General features: G+C 39.8%; 1 protein-coding gene across 1 annotated transcript; it reads left to right on the forward strand.

Moving 5' to 3' along the window:
• Positions 1-268: 268 nt before the first annotated feature.
• LOC106084071 (death-associated protein 1) lies at positions 269-1,439 on the forward strand. Its single transcript, XM_013247519.2, has 4 exons — positions 269-376; positions 444-540; positions 868-956; positions 1,023-1,439. Exons 2-4 carry the CDS (start codon positions 492-494, stop codon positions 1,176-1,178), a joined length of 294 nt encoding a protein of 97 aa, XP_013102973.1. The 5' UTR covers positions 269-376; positions 444-491; the 3' UTR covers positions 1,179-1,439.
• Positions 1,440-19,283: the final 17,844 nt, after the last annotated feature.

Genomic DNA, 19,283 nt, shown 5'->3' on the forward strand with positions numbered 1-19,283 from the left:
ACTGAGTAGGCAGCCCTTGCCGATGAGGAACTCCATCGGGTCAATCTGGTACGTACAACCGGCTGCCATGTACAATCGCGTGCCGTGTCTATGCATAGTGATGTACAAACTTTATTTATTTTTTCATAAATATGCTGCTACGTTAAACGTTACGTCTTGTGTATAGTTGTACGATATATCATTTATACTGTAGTGGTGGTAACTCTAGGTGCAATGGTAACAAAAAAAAAAAAGGCGATAAAGAACAACAACAAAACAGAGGACGAAAATTCTTAAATTCTATCATATCATATATAAAACTGCAGTCGTGTCACAAAACAATCGTCTCACCCGGCTAACAGAGTTGAAATCTGGAATTTCACATCATTTAATAAAGGTAAGCAGAAAAGATAAAAGGTGCCTAAAAGGCTAACGCAGTAATTGTGAATTTTGTTTCTTTCTAGCATTTATATTTATAAACAAAAGCAAAGAATACCAAGCACAAACTGAAAATGGCCGATGAAGAGCAGCCACAACTTCTAGCTGGACATCCCCCCGCAGGTATGTGGATTTATGTAGAAGAAAATAAATTGGGAGGAACACAATTCACCAATCCTCCTCGTTTTCTTTTACTACGCATCAGACATTTGTGCTAGGCCAACATTAAGTAAATAAGAAGGTTGGTATGTAAAGATATGCACGTATATATGTCTGTATGTATGTATGCAGTACGTGAGAACGTGGAGGAATGACTTCATGACGCATTGACCTTGCATTGACCAAAGATTTGGAGCGGTCAGGCATTTTTTGTTGATTGAGGGGAAAGATGGGCTACAGGTGTAAAGTCTGATTAGAATGTTCTATTGATTTTTTGTTTTAATTTTACAGTTAAAGCCGGAGGAATGCGTATTGTGCAGCATAAAACCCATAGCAATGAACGCCCTGCCAAGGATGCAGAGGATTGCACTGGACTGACAGTAAGAAGTTTTTAGGTTCATTTCTTTTTTGTCTTCAGTTCTAAGTGTGCTTTATTTTGTTTACAGCAACCTGTTAGTGTGAATACCATGTCGGTGAGTGGTGCGCCCGTTAAGGGTCATGTCGATTACACCACTGAAGCTGTACAGGTGGCACATTCCCCTAAACCACCAACTTTTGTGCCTGCCAAACCCAACATAAATATTCAACAACCTCGCAAGTGAGCTGCCAGGACAGCAACAGCAACAACAACAGCAACTGCATATTTTTATTAGTAATATTTAAGATAACCCACATACTACATTCCCTACATATGCCTTTTGTTTTTGTATTAATTTCCACTAAAAGTTATTAACATTTTTTTTTTGCTTTATTACTACGGCTTTGTGGATTTTTTCAAATAAAAATTTTGAGAGTATATATATTTTAAATATATATTGTCAAAATTGTTTAAAATAAACTAAATCATATTTTTTGTATATGTATGTCGCTCAATTTGTCTTAATTGTTTGTTGATTTTTAAGAATGCCTATGGCTAAGCAATAATATGAAATTTTTTATTTTCGATTTATTATGTGTATTTTCCAAAATGTATCTCATAGGGAGAAAGACAGATTAATGGCTTTTTGAAAAAAAATCACATGATTTTCGACCAGGCCTTTCTGATAAGAAAGTTTACCATTCTTGTGTTTGTTGCCGCTTAGACAACGAGTATTTTCTATAGAAATTACCTACTTTATAGTTGCTAGTGCTTGAAAGATTGCACTGGGATATAATGCCTGCGGGAACGAACATTCTGATAAGAACTATATACACAATTGATTTGAAAATTATTTTTTTAATTGATATAGGAATACAAGAGAAGATAGTCTTTTTCTGCCCTCTTAGTGGGATTAGTTGACAACTAGGTTATGTTGGCAATTTTTCTTTTAAGCACTTTTGTGATTGTTCTGGCTTGATGCTGAGTTGTTGGTACTTAAATACATATTTGTTAACGCAGCACCTCTTGCTTTAATCTGTTTGCAGCGCAGCACTGTTGTACGTATTATCGTACCCATAATGCTGCGATAGGCAAATGCATTCATCGGTTACTTAAAAGATATAAGATAAATGTTAGAGAATAAAATGTTCGAATTTCTTTTATCAACCACAGCTTCCGTCCTTAGGTCTTAGCTTTAAGTAGTTCACTTTTTCTTCAACATCCATTGTGGTAAGATCGTCGTCTTCCCAGAATAAAAGAACTGATCCGAATTACAATTCTAATTCACGGTGTTTTATTTTCCCTTGTCTCGCCCCCAACCGAGTTTTTATCCATTACACATCAACTGAGAAATAACTGGAGTTAACTGCCTTCCTCCCCTCATTGGTTCTTTTTCTAAGGGCTTCAGTATTGAGTCCCTCCCCGACATCCTCTACTTATTATTCCAGAGAAACATTGGTCCTCAACGAACCGGATTAGCAGCGAGTGAGAGACATCCCGTTGGTGCGTAGCAGAAATTAACAGAAGAACTTTGGAGACAAGGTACGTTTGTTGTTTGGCTTTGGTATTGCATTCAGTACAGTAACAAGTGTCAGGAAAAGAAAATTAAAAAAGTGTGCTCGTCGAAATACTTAAAGTTTCACAGAAATAATGAAGAAAACGTCGAAAATAATATAATTTTAAAATACGATTGTCATGAATTGCTCATAATACTGAAATCGGAAGCAAAGCCAACGTTGTGGACTTTTGGATGAATTAGGATATCTATATATTGCGTATATTCTAAACCAAACATTTTGAGGAGAAGCGACTAGACATTTTCCATGGGCTTAGTTTACCAAAAGTAAGTTTTTAATGAATTCAGTAGTGTTTGAAAAAGAAATATTCTTATTTACGACTGTCAAGGCATTTCTGATCAAAGCACGTGTTGTTGTGAACGAAAACGGCCATATGAATGTTACATGCTCTATGGCCGCACATTGCAATTGACTTACGTACATCGCCCACTTATTGATTTGATCTTTTTTGTGGTATTTTTTATGCATAGACACCACGAGTAAATTTTGCATGAATATTTGTTTTTGGTTTTTCGTCTCAGTTCATTACCTTTGGGGACATCGGGGCTAGCATATCTTTGTTGTAGTTCTGACAACAACTACTTCTATTTCTTTTTTCTCGCATGCGATAATTACAAAAGCTTTACTGTTCTCATCATTTCACTCAAACCAGTTGTTTCACAGCAGCAAGGTGATAACAGAGAGTTTGAGCTTTATTACGATTCTATTTTGGTTTCATACTCATCGCTGTTATTTCGTTTGGCTCTCTTGGTGGAGAACATTTCCAAACAGCGACGGGCCATACCATATACATATCTTCATATATATCTTCCAGTGACGGTGCTACCTACAAACCTCTCTTAAGTTGTGATTTTTCTACACACCTGTATAAGGTAATCCACATCCTCCATTGGAACACTTTCCAAGCTCTCAGTGAACTATCTCAGCTATATGTTGGGGTAAACGAACTGGTGTTCCAGGAACATATGTTTATGTTGTTTTTCTTTCTTGTACATTAGCGCCCTTCCAGTTTTGCTTTTACATTTTGCTTCGTTCATAGATGCATCCACTGAATACTTAAAGGTTCGATCTTTATCTTCAATTCTTGAGTAGAGTTGCCATCAACTTTTTTACCCGACTATTTCTCGGTTTCCTACAGATCGAATTGTAGCCTTTCCTTTTCATAGTTTTTGGTTGAGATATTTCCGAAATGTCCCTCGATCATTTCATCCGTATGGCGGATCGGTTAGTGGAGTTTGAGGCAGCATTGAACACTAACGCGATACCGATTTCTTCCGTCTTCGCTATCGAGACACATAAGGAAGAAGTTAAATCGATTTGGAATAAATTGAAGCAGGCTTATGATAAATGTTTAGAAGACATTTCAAACGATGATGTCGATGGGGAAGGTTTGGCAAAGGACGATGCTAGTGAAGAGGAGGAGGCCAATGAGCTAGCGATAGTCAAGGCCAAATACCAGAGCTGTTATATAACGTATAGCAGGTGTACAACTACCCTTTGTGAACTAAAACAGGAAATGCTCCCTAGTCCTCAGGGGCGGGTCTCAAGCCCCAAGCCTGCATTTTCGCTACCGCCATGTGATATTCCAACTTTCCAAGGGGACTACCAGTCCTGGCCTACATTTAGGGACTTATTTACGGCGGTATGTAAGGATAATTCGCGATTATCCGGAGTAGAGAAATTGTTCCACTTGTTGCAGAAAACCAAAGGGGAGGCCCACGATATTGTAGCTAAGAGTCCACTGACTAACGAGGGATTTTGTTCGGCATGGGCAAATCTCTGTTCCCGTTTTGAGAATAGAAGGATTTTGGTGAATGAACAACTTAAATCATTGTTTAATTTGCCTTCTATTTCTGTCGAATCCGCCAGCTCAATTAAAGTTTTGCAACGAGATATTAACTCTTGCATTTCCGCTCTTGGTCTTTACGAGATAAATGTGGAGAGCTGGGACCCCGTTTTTGTTTTCATTTGCTCCAATCGCCTACCGGAGACTACTCTCACGATGTGGGAGCAATCGCTCCACAATAAAGCCGTTATTCCGAAATGGTCGGATTTAGATTTATTTCTTACTGACCGTCACAGGACTCTAGAGTCTGTTCATCATACGAGGAGCATGAAGGAGACAAAGTCGGGTACAGGAAAATCAAATGTTTCTTCGAAGAAAGTCGAGGCAGTCCGAACGTATCATGCGAATGTCAACCCGACAGAATGTCGTCTTTGTCCCAACGAATTTCATATCATCCGAAAGTGTCCTCGGTTTCTTGAGATGGACTGCAACCAAAGGCTTTCCGAAATAAAGGCCAGCAAACTATGTATCAACTGCTTCTCCAGTGTCCATTCAGTAAGAAATTGTAAAAGTAAACATTCATGTTTTAAATGTCAACGACGCCATAATACCCTGCTCCATAGGGATACTAATGATACTACTACGGCCTCCTCGCCAGTCTCAAACTCGGCACAAAATACACAACCTTCTCTGAACCTTAACACAGCAACCGCTTGTCCACTTTCTCCCCCCATACAGTCCACTACGTCCAAAGGGAGTTGTGTTCAGACGTACTTTTCTATCGGTTCCAGGACTGTTTTGTTAGGAACAGCCCTCGTGAGGATAGATCACTTAGGTGACACATATATAGCCCGCGCTTTATTGGATTCAGGTTCAGAGGGTACTTTGGTCTCTGAGAGGTTGTTTAAAAGGTTGAGGATCCCTTTTAAACGCGCCTGCGCGAAAATATCAGGTTTGAACAACTCGGTGACTGCCGATGTTTCCAAACAATGTTCTTTTGCTTTGAAGTCGAATATGGATGATTCCCATGAAGTTTCCGCGACCGCTCTCGTGGTCCCTCACTTGTCCAGTACACTTCCTTCTCAGACCATCAATATTGACTCCCTTCCTGATCTTCCCCAGATTTCATTGGCAGACCCCCACTTTTATCGAAGTTCTAATGTCGATGTTCTTATTGGTAGCGATCTGCTTCCGTCGATTATTCTACCGGGGGTCTTGCAACAGGTCTGTGGCACGTTGATGGCACAGCAGACCATTTTCGGATGGGTCCTGACTGGACCTCTTCCTGTTTCCGGGTACTCACGTATTTCTCCTTGTGTTTCGTGCTTTTGCGAAATTTCTTTAGATAAAGAAATTTCTAGATTTTGGGAGGTGGAGGACGTTCCACGATTGAGGCCACTTTCCCCACAAGATCTTTTTTGTGAGGAGTTGTATAGGCGTACGACGAGACGGAATGCGCAAGGAAGGTACATTGTGTCACTTCCGTTCAAGGAGGATGATTTAATGAGTCTCGGTATTGGTCAGTCCAGACAGGGGGCAATAGCACAATTTTTACGCAACGAGTGTCGTTTGGGGCGCGACACGGGGCTGAAGAGGCAGTATGATGAAGTACTCCAGGAGTATATTGACCTAGGTCATATGTCTCCTGTATCCGCACCTATCCGCGAGGATCCTTTACGTCATTACTATATGCCCCACCACGCTGTCATGAAGGCGGAGAGCACGACAACGAAGTTGCGTGTTGTGTTTAACGCCTCATGTCCGACTTCGAATGGCCGAAGTCTTAACGACCTTTTGCATACAGGTCCGACTCTACAGAAAGATTTGACTGTTCTCATTCTGAAATGGCGTTTATTCCGGTACGTGTTCAGTGGGGACATCCAGAAGATGTACAGGCAGATTTTGCTAAACCCCGAACATACCACATTCCAACGCATTGTATTTCGATCCAATTCCAAAGATGTCTTACAGGACTTTCGATTAAATACTGTGACCTTTGGGGTTAATTGTGCACCTTATCTAGCGATAAGGACCATTCTGCAACTAGCCGATGACGTCCAGGATAAATATCCTTTAGCTAGCAATATTCTAAGAAGTTCTATGTACGTAGACGATGCCATTGCCGGTTCCCACACAATAGAGGACGCCATTTCTGCCAGGGATCAACTGATCGTGGCTTTGAAATCAGCAGGATTCACCATGAGGAAATGGACTGCTAATACTAAGAAACTGTTGTCGGATCTCCCAAATGACCATCTCCTTTTTGAGGATTTTTTGGACTTGGATGATCGTTGTTCCGCAAAGACTTTGGGGATCCGATGGAATGCTCGATCGGATGAGTTTTATTTCTCCCTTACGGAATTTCCGGAGAATTGTGAATATACGAAGCGTGAGGTCCTTTCACAGATTTCGAAATTATTTGACCCTGCGGGATGGCTATCCCCTGTTGTCATTCAGGCGAAAATTATAATGCAGAGGGTATGGGTTGATAGGACCGAATGGGACGAAGTCCTTTCCCCCGCATCCTTGCAGTCCTGGAAAATATTTCAACAGAATTACTCTGATATAAATTTGATAAAAATTCCGCGATGGATTCGATTTTGTCCAAGAAGTAATGTCCAATTTCATGCGTTTTCCGACGCGTCGGAAAGGGCTTATGCGGCTGTACTTTATGCACGTGTACAACAAGGCGAATCGGTGTCTTGCCATTTAATATCATCTAAAACTAGGGTGGCTCCTATCAAGACCCTCTCGATTCCTAGGCTGGAGTTATGTGGGGCCACTTTATTGGCGGATATGGTCGATAATGTTCTTCCTCAATTGGAAATCGAGAATTATGCATTATTTTGTTGGACCGACTCAAGCATAGTCCTTTCCTGGCTGGCAAAACCCCCATGTTTTTGGACCACATTTGTGGCCAATAGGATTTCCCGAATTTCCCAGGTAACAGATACGGTTCGTTGGTATCATGTTAATTCCGAGGAGAACCCCGCTGATTTACCGAGCAGGGGAGTGTCACCACAGGACTTAAGAGGTAATGATCTTTGGTGGCATGGTCCGAAATGGCTATCAAATCCGATCTTGAAGTGCCCCGATTTTCGAAACACGGAAACTGAATTGGAAAGAAAACCACTGAAAGTGAATATCTCATATTTTGTAAACTTCTCCGATATTCTTGAGCGTTTTTCTTCATTCCCTAGAGCTCTTCGGGTGGTAGCATATATCTACCGTTTCTTTCACCATACCCATCCAAAGTTTCGAATAGGATTTTGTAGGGAATCCACTGTGATAAGTGCTTCTGAAATTAATTCCGTAAAGAATGTACTCATTATTGTATGTCAAAAGGCTTGGTACTCCAGAGAATACCATGCCTTATCCAGAAAGACGCAAATATGTTCCTCTAGTTCCCTACTTAGCCTTAATCCGTTTTTGGACGCGAAAGGGGTAATGCGCATTTGCGGAAGATTGGAATCCGCTCCAGGGCTGTCTTATGATGAAAGACATCCAATCATCCTTCCCTATGACTGCCAGTTTTCTCGTCTTCTAGTTCAGTTCGTTCATCATATTAGTTTACATGGCGGGAACCAGTTAGTACTACGTCTTTTGCGAACATCCTACTGGATTCCTCGAGTTCAGAGTTTAATTAGGACCACTATCCATAAGTGTAAGCCGTGTGTCTTGTATAGAAAGAAATGCCAGAAACAATTGATGGCTGCCCTACCTCCGGAAAGATGTGAGGTCTCAAGACCCTTCACTCACACGGGCTTGGATTTCGCGGGGCCTTTCGACATCAAAACATACTCTGGTAGATCCTTTCGCCTTACTAAGGCTTATGTATGCGTTTTTATATGTTTTGGCACCAAGGCTATACACCTTGAAGTTACTTCCGACTTGTCTACTTCGGCTTTCCTTGCGGCTTTTGCTCGCTTTGTTTCGCGCCGAGGGTGCCCCTTACATATTCACTCCGACAATGGCACTACCTTTGTGGGGGCTTCTAGAAGCATAGCTCGTGACTTTGTTCAAGCGTCAAGAGAATCCACCATATCCAACTACTCGCATCAAAATTTGGTTTGGCATTTCATTCCGCCAGGAGCACCTCATATGGGAGGGCTCTGGGAGGCAGGGGTGAAAAGTTTTAAACAACATTTCAAAAAAGTTGCAGGTAATATGAAATACACCTACGAAGAATTTCAGACGATTCTTTGTAGAATTGAATCTTGTTTGAATTCAAGACCTCTGTCTCCCATGTCCCAAGACGTTTCCGACCTCTCCGCATTAACACCAGGCCACTTTTTAGTGGGTTCCCCATTATTGGCCCCAGTCGAACCAAGTATAGATGAAGCTCCCCTATCATTGCGAAATCGATGGCAAAGGGTCAAACTTATTTATCAGAATTTCTGTTCGAGGTGGAAATCGGAATACCTCAAAGAGCTTCATCGACGAACCAAATGGAAGGAACCAGAGGAGAATATTCATGAGAACGCCCTGGTCGTTATTAAGGAGGACAATATTCCTCCAAACTGCTGGCGACTTGGTCGAATTTGTAAAGTCTATCCAGGCTCTGATAAAAGGATTCGTGTCGCAGATATCCGTACCATAAAAGGTACTATTACACGTCCGATAACAAAGTTGGTTGTGCTTCCGAGCGATTCCTGACTATTCATCTACTTTATCAATGTCCAATTGTGTAACAGTCACTCGTCTGGTGTTTTACAGAAATATGCGCAACCAATCTCCAAGCAAACCATACCACAAATCTAAGAGGGGTAATCATGGGAACTACGACTGTAGAGTTTGCAAAGGAACCCATCCTCTTAGACTGTGTCGTCGTTTCCTTAGCATGAATACCATACAAAGAAAGGAAACCGTCCAGAAATATGGTTATTGTCCTAACTGTCTTGCGCACGTACACTCCAAAAACTCCTGCTTTAGCACCTCCGGATGCAAGTACTGTAAAAAACACCATCATACATTGCTACATATTCATCCACGGTTCCATATGCAATCTAATAAATATAAATCCACCACATCCGATTCCAAATCATCCTGTTCCAAATCATCAGATTCCAAATCATCCGGTTCCAAATCATCTGATTTCAAAGGATCCACTTCCAAATTATCCAATTCAAGCAATTCCAAGGCATCAAAATCATCATTTCAACGGCAAACCTCAGAGTCCAAGAATGGCGTACCTAAATCAGCGACATCATCTTCAGAACCATCCTTATCATCAATCCTAAAGCAAAATGTAATCACCCTCCTTCCTACAGCTATAGTGAATGTAGAAACCAAAAATGGATCCTACCAGGGCCGCTGTTTACTGGACTCAGGGTCAAAAATGAGCTATGTTTCCAAAAAATTTGTCGATAAGTTAAACCTTATGACCTTAGAACTGGACGATGAAATAATGTGCCCGTTGACCTTGGTTTCATCTACCGATCTTAACGATAAAATCCACGTTATTCTTAGAGTCAATAACAGAATCGCGATTACTACCCCCAGCCAAGATTTACCTGAAGAAATTAAGAAAAACTTTCAAAATTTTGTCCTCGCCGATAAGAATTTTTACAAATCTGCACCCATTGAATTAATCTTAGGGGTTGATATTTACTCAAAAGTTGTAACTGATGGTATTTTTGTCCGCAGTGGTCTCCCTACTGCCCAAAATACGACTTTTGGTATAATCTTATACGGCACTGTCTCAATTTAAATAACTGAATGCAAATCCAAAGACTAGAAACAAACGTAGAAAACACATTGGTTCACCATATTTAGTTTTAACTTCTTTCTAAGCATTAAAACATGAATTTTAAAATTTGCAAATGAAATCACGCTATAAGAAATTTTTGTTATAAGAATACTGAATTGAATGATTTATAATCCTTAGAATACTTATCTTTATTTACTGAGATTAATCTAAAAGGAAATGTGGTTTTAAATTAACGTTCTAATGAAAGATTATTTGCAGTAGTACTGCAAGGGGGGCGGCGATGTTAACGCAGCACCTCTTGCTTTAATCTGTTTGCAGCGCAGCACTGTTGTACGTATTATCGTACCCATAATGCTGCGATAGGCAAATGCATTCATCGGTTACTTAAAAGATATAAGATAAATGTTAGAGAATAAAATGTTCGAATTTCTTTTATCAACCACAGCTTCCGTCCTTAGGTCTTAGCTTTAAGTAGTTCACTTTTTCTTCAACATCCATTGTGGTAAGATCGTCGTCTTCCCAGAATAAAAGAACTGATCCGAATTACAATTCTAATTCACGGTGTTTTATTTTCCCTTGTCTCGCCCCCAACCGAGTTTTTATCCATTACACATCAACTGAGAAATAACTGGAGTTAACTGCCTTCCTCCCCTCATTGGTTCTTTTTCTAAGGGCTTCAGTATTGAGTCCCTCCCCGACATCCTCTACTTATTATTCCAGAGAAACATATTCTTTGGCATAATTTCAGCCTTTCGATATTCTATTTAATTTTTTAAAAACATTATTAGATGAGAATTTTTCATCAAGAGTATAGCACATAGACTATTGCAAAGAATTTTATTTTATTTGACTTTGTTCAACATGAGATTCTTTGAATATGGTAAAGGGGCATATTTGCGCTCCAAATGATATCTTACTATTTTGCCATTCTACTATGGCTTGGGGTTAAGTAATTTTATTTCTCAAGGTCAGACAAAAATGAAAAATGCAAGCAATGCGTTAATTTCGACACTTCGCTCACTCAGAATTTTGTTATTAAACAACTCATGAAAATGCTATACCTAATTAGTTGTGCGATAATTTGCTTTTTAAGCACCTTACCGCAAAATCTAAGTGGATTTAAATAGGGATTTTTTTTCTTGTTGATCATTATACTGTGGAAAAGTGTTACCGTTGTGCGACTAAAGTCGAGTCGGAATTTCCGACCTTTTTATACCCACCACCATTGGAAGGAGGTATACTAATCTAGTCATTCCGTTTGTAACACCTCGAAATATTCGTCTAAGACCCCATAAAGTATATAGATTCTTGATCGTCCCGACGTTCTGAGTCGATCTAGCCATGTCCGTCAGTCTGTCGACATTACGATAGAGTTCGAACGCGTAAAGCTAGCTATTTGAAATTTTGTACAAATAATAAATCAGATTTGGATATAGCGCCCATATAAATCGATCTCTCGATTTGAATAATTGAGCCCCTGGAAGGAACAATTTTTGTCCGATTTGGCTGAAATTTTGCAGATAGTGTTCCCTTATGACTTTCAACAACTGTGCCTTGTACGATTCGAATCGGTCTATAAACTGATATAGCTCCCATATAAACCCATCTTCCTTTGTCTGATTTGGGTAAAATTTTGCATATAGTGTCTCGTTATGATGTAACGATATAGCTCCCATACAAACCGATCTCCCGATTTGACCTCTTGAGTCCTTACAAGCCGCAATTTTTTGTCCGATTAGGCTCAAATTTTGCTTGTGATGCTTACGACTTCCAACAATTGTGCTAAATACGGCCAAAATCAGACTATAACCTGGTAACGCTCCCATATAAAAGGTCTCTCTATCATTCTTGTTCGGTTCCTAGAAGCTACATATAATTTTTGCTGGTCTAACAGAAGTTTGGAATGTAGAATAAAATTATGCCCTACAACTAAATTTATTTTGTTTTTAACAGAATCCATGGCGATGGGTTCCCAAGATTCGGTACGGCCGAACCTAGCACGCTTTTACTTGTTAGAGTTAAATAATTTTTGTTCAACCTTTGAAATTCACACTTTTTTGTGACTTTAATAACCACCACCATAAGATGGGGTTATACTAATCCAGTCATTCCGTTTGTAACACCTCGAAAGTATATATAATCTTTATATTAAGAGGTCAGCTAATGCAAGAAGACGAAGAATGTTTCGAATTGTTTTCAATTCAAAGGTTTTATTAGAAGTAAAAAGAACATATTTCGCAAATGAAAAATATGTACATATACTATGTGAGAAATTGCTTCAAAGACTACCTTGGTAAAACATAAAAAGTAATAAATGAAAGTAACAAAGTGTTATTGTTAAAGTAAATCCAATACCCCTTCTCAATAACACTATATAAATATTATTTAATTAATCCGCCAAGTTCTTTGAGTGTTCTCAATTTTATGTTGCCTAATGGCTTAGTTAACATATCGGCAATCATAGTAGCCGTAGGAAAGTACTTATATTCTATTTCATTGGAATTCTTAATATCTTTAATATAAAATTATTTAACATCAATATGTTTGCAGCGTGGGTTAATTCTTTCCGAGTCTAGTATTTTTAGACAGCTTTGATTATCTTCAAATATAAGTGGCTTTTCGATAAGATCAATTTTGAAATCCTTCAGCAATTGCTTGCATAGCTGATAGTGGCTTGACCAGTTTGAATAAATATCCACTAGTTGACTTGCGATCTTTGTTGTCACCTGCCCAATCGGCATCTGCATAACCCGTCAACTTTACGTCTTTTGTGCCTACACAAAGCTTTTCACATCGAGTCCCTTTCAGATATTTGAACACACGTTTCACTTCATTCCAATCCCTTTTGGACGGCTTGCTTACTTTGCGCGATAAAATAGAAACGGCAGCAGAAATATCTGGCCTGGAATTACCAGCCAAGTAAAGTAGTGAACCAATAGCCATGCGATATTTGTTGTCGGTTTCCAATAAATCTTCATCTTTTATTTCTTTGAAGTAGGCTATATCTAGCGGGATAAGTGACGGTTTTGCTTTATCAAGGGCATACTGGTTAATAATTTTGTCTATATATCTAGTTTGTGATATATAAAATAATCCATTATCATCTCTTGAGACCTCCATCCCTAGGTACAATTTAAGTTCTCCCATGTCTGTTACTTTGAATTTTGACGATATATAAGATATTACTTCTTGAACAATATCATCGCAGTTGGCTGCTACAAGTATATCATCTACGTACACTACGTAATTACGTATACGTAATTACCAGACACTTCCTTCTCCTACAAACAATTATCCGCTTTTCCCCTTAAAACTTACGTCTCTACTTATGATAATGGTGTTATCATTGGGATCCAGCAGACGATAACCTTTTGTTTCATCAGAATATCCCACGAAGATGTATTTTCTTGCAACAGCATCCAGCTTTTGGCGCTTCTTCTTTGTGACGTGAGCATATGCAACAGAACCAAAAATCTTAATATGTTTCATGCTTGGCTTTTTCGAATGCCATTCCTCACAGGGTGTTACTTCGGTTGCAAACGTTGGTAGACGATTTTGTAGATAATTTGCAGTGTTAACTGCCTCTGCCCAATATTTCACATCCATATCCGCATCAAAGAGCATGCATTTTGCCATTTCCATTAGGCTTCTGTTTTTTCTTTCAGCTACACCATTCTGTTCGGGTGTATATGGAGCAGTTAACTCGTGAAGAATCCCTTTGCTATTTAGAAATGATTTCATCTCCTTGTTGCAAAATTCTCCGCCTCTGTCTGTCCGCAAGGTTTTCATACGCTTACCAAATTTTGTTTCAGTGTATGCCACAAAATCTTTGATTTTATGAATTGCTTCCCCTTTATTTTTCAAAAAATAAACAGTACAATATCTGCTCTTGTCATCAATTAGGGTCAGAACATAACGATTACCAGTTGGTGTGCAATTTTGCATGGGACCATACAAGTCACTGTGTATTAAGTCGAGTGTGCTTTTTGCGCGATTTTCTGTAATCTTCGGAAAGGGTTTCCGAGTCATCTTCCCTTTTAAACACACTTCACACTTACTTTCACTATTGCATCTCTCCAATTGTATCCCAGCCATTAGTGACAAGTGTGAATACACGACGTCATCATAGCCGTATGTTTTTCATCCATTACAAATAGATTTCCGTTTAATGTAGCACTAGCATACAACTCACCTTTCAGAGTTATCAAACACTTCTGTCCTTCGAATTTTATTGTGAAGCCTTGCATTGTCAACTTTGGGACTGATAACAAGCTTTCCTCCAATTTCGGCATAAAAAGAACGTTTTTCATTTTAGTTTCCTTATGTAAACCATAAAATATTCCTTCGCCAACACCATTGGACTTCAAAATTGTACCATCAGCTAGATAAACATCATTGGCACAATTTTTATCAAGCTCCGTGAAAAAACTCTCCTTACACGTCATATGGCAAGTTGCAGCAGAATCTATGAACCACATGTTCTCATTTTGAGATGAAGCGGCAACAAAACACGCATTTGAGTCCGCTTTTGACGTATATTTAGCATTTTCTCTCTGCTTATTTTGACGTTGATTGCAATATCTTTTATTGTGTCCGTTCTTACCACACTGATAGCATTTCGGGTTATAACCTGGTTTCTTGCTTCTGGCTTTTAGCACAGCTTCTTGTCCGACAAATGCACCATTTCTCCGTTTTGCCTCTTGCGTTAGTTTTTCTTTTACCATCTCCAATGTTAAATCCTTTTTCGGGCGAACTTCCAAGGCTGACACCAAGATATTATAATCTTCCGGCAAGCTTCCAAGAAGGAAAGACACGACCTTATGCTCGGGAAATTCTTCTCCGAGATCCTCAAATTTACCCACAATTTCCAAGAATTCTGAGATGTGACTCTCCATCGACTGGCTTTCGTTCATACGCTTCGATGATAGCTGTCGGAGGAGACTGACACGGAGGAAATGTTAGCTTTAAATCCATTTTCAGCTTCCTTTTATATTTTTCCTTTGATGATTATTGTTTTGTTCCCGAAAGATTTTAGCGTAGGCCCATAACCTATTAAGAGGTCAGCTAATGCAAGAAGACGAAGAATGTTTCGAATTGTTTTCAATACAAAGGTTTTATTAGAAGTAAAAAGAACATATTTCGCAATGAAAAATATGTATACTATGTGAGAAATTGCTTCAAAGACTACCTTGGTAAAACATAAAAAGTAATAAATGAAAGTAATAAAGTGTTATTGTTAAAGTAAATCCAATACTTTATCGTCCTGAGTCGATACTTAATCCGGTGTAACCTTGGTTTCGCCAATAATAATTTTCCTTTTCACATTCGTTTCACCAAAAAAAAATATTTAGGTGGCCGCCAATTCACACGAAATAATTTTTTCGAAGTCACACATGGTGAAACAATTACAGGTGGTCTCATTTGTACAACAACTATCAAGCTGATCAGCGATTTGCCCATGCATGCAAACAAATTTGTGTGCATGTGTGTATACGTGTGCGTACATGAGCAGAGTGTATGTGAGAAAGAAGATAACAACATGAGAATGCAAACAAAAATCTGACATCTTAATACCGTCAAACCCGGCCGGCTGTTTACTGCGGTTCGCGTGAGACCACCTTTTTAAACCCGTCTTAAAAGTCACAGTTCGAAAAATGGAAACATATGTTTTGTCTGCAAATTCATACCATTTGCAGAAACAAATGTAACCAAAAGATGGAAAGAGCAAGAACCCGCTGGGTACTTGGACCCAAATTTAAATACCATATTCGTTTTATGGTCTCCAATACCTTTCATTTGATACCCTTATTGTGCCCATCGGATCACTTTCGGATATGGGTAGCGTTTTTGGGGGTAAGGGGGAGGGTCCGTCTCCACCCGATATCTAAAAATTATATAGCCTATGTTTTCTTCCAGACAAACGTACACAATCTCTGAAAATTTTAAGAAAATCGGTTCAGTCTAGTATCATATAGTCATAATGGGTCTAATGGCGTTTTTGAGGGGAGGCGTGACCCCCTATACTTCGATCTGATTTTTTATGTCAGATTCTAAATCTAATTCCGAATACCTTTCACTTGAGCCCCATACTGAAATGAATGTCTAATATGTCTGTTTGGGGGAGTTTTTGGGATGGAGCGCCCTGATGGGAAATTTGACTCAAATTTTAATACCAAATTCGTATTCTACTCTCCAGTACCTTCCATTTGATACCTATATTGTCCCGATCGGTCCACTTTTGATTTTGGGTTGTGTTATGGCATAAGGGGGAGGGTCCGTCCCCCTTCCGATACCGAAAAATTATATAGCCTATGTTTCCTTCCAGACCATCCAACACAATATGCGAAAATTTTGAGAAAATCGGTTCTGCCGTTTTTCAGTCTATGCGGAACAAACAAATCGAGTCCGATATATCCGTGATTGGCTAATGTGCCCATTATAGGCGGTGACCCCCTATACTTCGACATAATTTTGTATGCAAGGTTCGTTATCTACTCCCGCATACTTAGAATTTGATACCCATATTGTCCTTATCGGTCCACTTTTGATTTTGTGTGGTGTTTTTGGGGTAACGGTGGAGGGTCCTTCCAGACCAACCTATACAATCTGTGAAAATGTCAAGGTAATCGGTTCAGCCGTTTTTGAGTCTATACGGCACAAACAAAACGACATACAAACACAAATTGAATTTTATATGTAAGATAAGCCTGCGAAACGAAACCAAGGTCATACCCGAATATTGATGTAGGCCGTTGGGGGTTACAAAGGTCATACCGATCTCCCGATTTAACTTCTTGAGCCCCTGGAAGCCGCAATTTTTGTACGATTTGGCTGGAATTTTGTACATAGTGTTCCGTTATAACTTCCAACAACTGCGCAAAATACGGCCTAAATCGGGCAAAAACCTGATATAGCTCCCATAGATACTGAGTTGACTTCCTGAGCCCCTGGAAGCCGCAATTTTTGTCAGATTTGGTTGAAATTTTGCATGAAGTGTTCCATTTATACTTCATACAACTGTGCCAAGTACGATACGAATCGCTCTTTAACTTGATATAGCTTCCATATAAACCGATCTCACGATTTGACTTCTTGAGCTCTGGAAGTTGCAATTTTTGTTAGATTTTGCTGAAATTTTGCACATTTTCGTTACGACTTGCAACAACTATGGCAAGTACGGTTCAAATCGGTTAAGAACCTGATATAGCTCCCATATAAACCGATCTCCCAATTTGACTTCTTGAGCCTTTACAAGCCGCAATTTTTTGTCCGATTTGGCTGAAAGTTTGCATGTGGTGTTCTGTTATGACTTTCAACAACTCTGCCAGGTGCGGTCCGAATCGGTCTAGAACCTGATATAGCTCCCATATAAACCGATCTCCCGATTTGACTTCTTGAGTCATTACAAGCCGCACTTTTGTCCGATTTGGCTGAAATTCTGCATGCGGTGTTTTATTACCTAATATAGCTCCTATATAAACCGATCTCCCGATTTGACTACTTCAGCCCTTACAAGCCGCAATTTTTGTTCGATTTGGCTGAAATTTTGCATGCGGTGTTCTGTTACGACTTTCAACGGTTTAAATCAGTCTATTACCTAATATAGCTCCTATATAAACCGGTCTCTCGATCATCCTTGTTCATATCCTAGAAGCTTTAACTTTACACTGAGACGACAGCCCTTGCCGATGTAGGATTCCATCGGGTCAATCCGGTACGTAAAACCGGCTGCCATGGAATTGCGACTTTTTGCTTAAAGGCTGGTACCATATTCGCTTCTAGCGAACTTTTATCATATTTAAGTTTTTTAATTCTTGTTTGTTTCTCTATGAGACGCGTTTCGTCTTTGGTTAGAAGACACATTTCGAACCGAACACTGATTTTGGTAATAAAATTCAATGATTTGCAAGCGTTGCTCGTTAGTAAGTCTATTCATGATGAAATGTCAAAGCATACTGAGCATCTTTCTCTTTGACACCATGTCTGAAATCCCACGTGATCTGTCAAATACTAATGCATGAAAATCCTAACCTCAAAAAAATCACCCTATATAACTCTATCTCGGTGGTACCGGAACTAGCTGCTATCCCCATGAACTCCATGTAGGGGTTACTAGCGCCAGGCGAAAGCGAGATAGGTCTATACTGCCTCGGAGATCGTTGCAATTCAATTGCAAAAATGATACACCTCCTAGCACTGGCTGGGGGTCACATAGTCCGATGACGAGGACGCAGAAGGCGACGACGACGGCGCTTGTGACCCACTGCTGTCTATGTTCGCACAGCACGTTGCAACATATTCAGTGTGGATATACTCCAGTAGTGACGTGAGGCCAGAGCAAGATCGGAAGTATACCTACTCCATGCACCGGTTACACCACACCGACACCGACCGATGATGGAGGCGGTTATGGCAAACCGACCAGAACCAGTGTCCTGGGTTCATTTTAATCCTGGCATGGACCAGAAGCGTGCGGTGAAAACACTCCGGGATATGTCTCTCCCATGACGAAAAAAGGAAGGAAGTCTCTCCCATGACGGAAAGGAAGTAGTGGAATGGCTAAGATAAGATGTTATTAAGAAGATTGGCATAAATATCTTCTCAGACAGCCAGGCAGCCATCCCTGGAGAACGTATTTCTGAACACAAAAACCGTCCTCGACTGACGCAGATCTCTCAACGAGATGGCTGAACAGTTCAAAACTCACCTGTTCTGAGTGCCGAGCCACAGAGATATCGCAAGGAATTGTAAAGCGGACGAGCTTGCGAGACTAGAAAATATCCTACACATTCCAGGGATACTGGAATCGGTGGGTATCTTCTCACGATAGCGCTCACCATTACAGTTACGTTACGATTCGCATCATCTTTGAAGAAGTACGGTCCAATGATGCCACCAGCCCATAAACCGCATCAAACTGTGACTTTTTTTGAATGCATTGGTAGCTCTTGCAATGCTTCTGGGCTGATCTTCACTCCAAAATTGACAATTCTGCTTATTTTCGTACCCATGGAGCCAAAAAAGACCTTTGTCGCTGAAGAACAAGAAGTGCGTGATGAACTTTCTTAACAGAGCACGCATTTACGGATAAAATTCAATAATTTGCAAGCGTTGTTCGTTTGTAAAATTATATACCAAACTGAAGATGTTCAATAGTGAAACAAAACACAAAACGTGCGTGAGCTGTTTAAAACAGTGTTGTCAAAAAATAATAGCTAAAAAATCACCCTTTAGTTGCATAAGCTTAAGTTTTCGTGAGTATACTCTAAACGCAGT

Source organism: Stomoxys calcitrans, chromosome 5 (genome assembly GCF_963082655.1).
Source record: "Stomoxys calcitrans chromosome 5, idStoCalc2.1, whole genome shotgun sequence".
NCBI classification, from domain to species: domain Eukaryota; kingdom Metazoa; phylum Arthropoda; class Insecta; order Diptera; family Muscidae; genus Stomoxys; species Stomoxys calcitrans.

What these genes read in the sequence shown, in the direction of transcription:
- LOC106084071 (XM_013247519.2), top strand. Translation starts at nt 492, where the DNA reads ATGGCCGATGAAGAGCAGCCACAACTTCTAGCTGGACATCCCCCCGCA. An exon ending in AGCTGGACATCCCCCCGCAG is followed by an intron (nt 541 to 867) that starts GTATGTGGATTT and finishes TTAATTTTACAG; the next exon opens with TTAAAGCCGGAGGAATGCGT. An exon ending in AGGATTGCACTGGACTGACA is followed by an intron (nt 957 to 1,022) that starts GTAAGAAGTTTT and finishes TTTTGTTTACAG; the next exon opens with CAACCTGTTAGTGTGAATAC.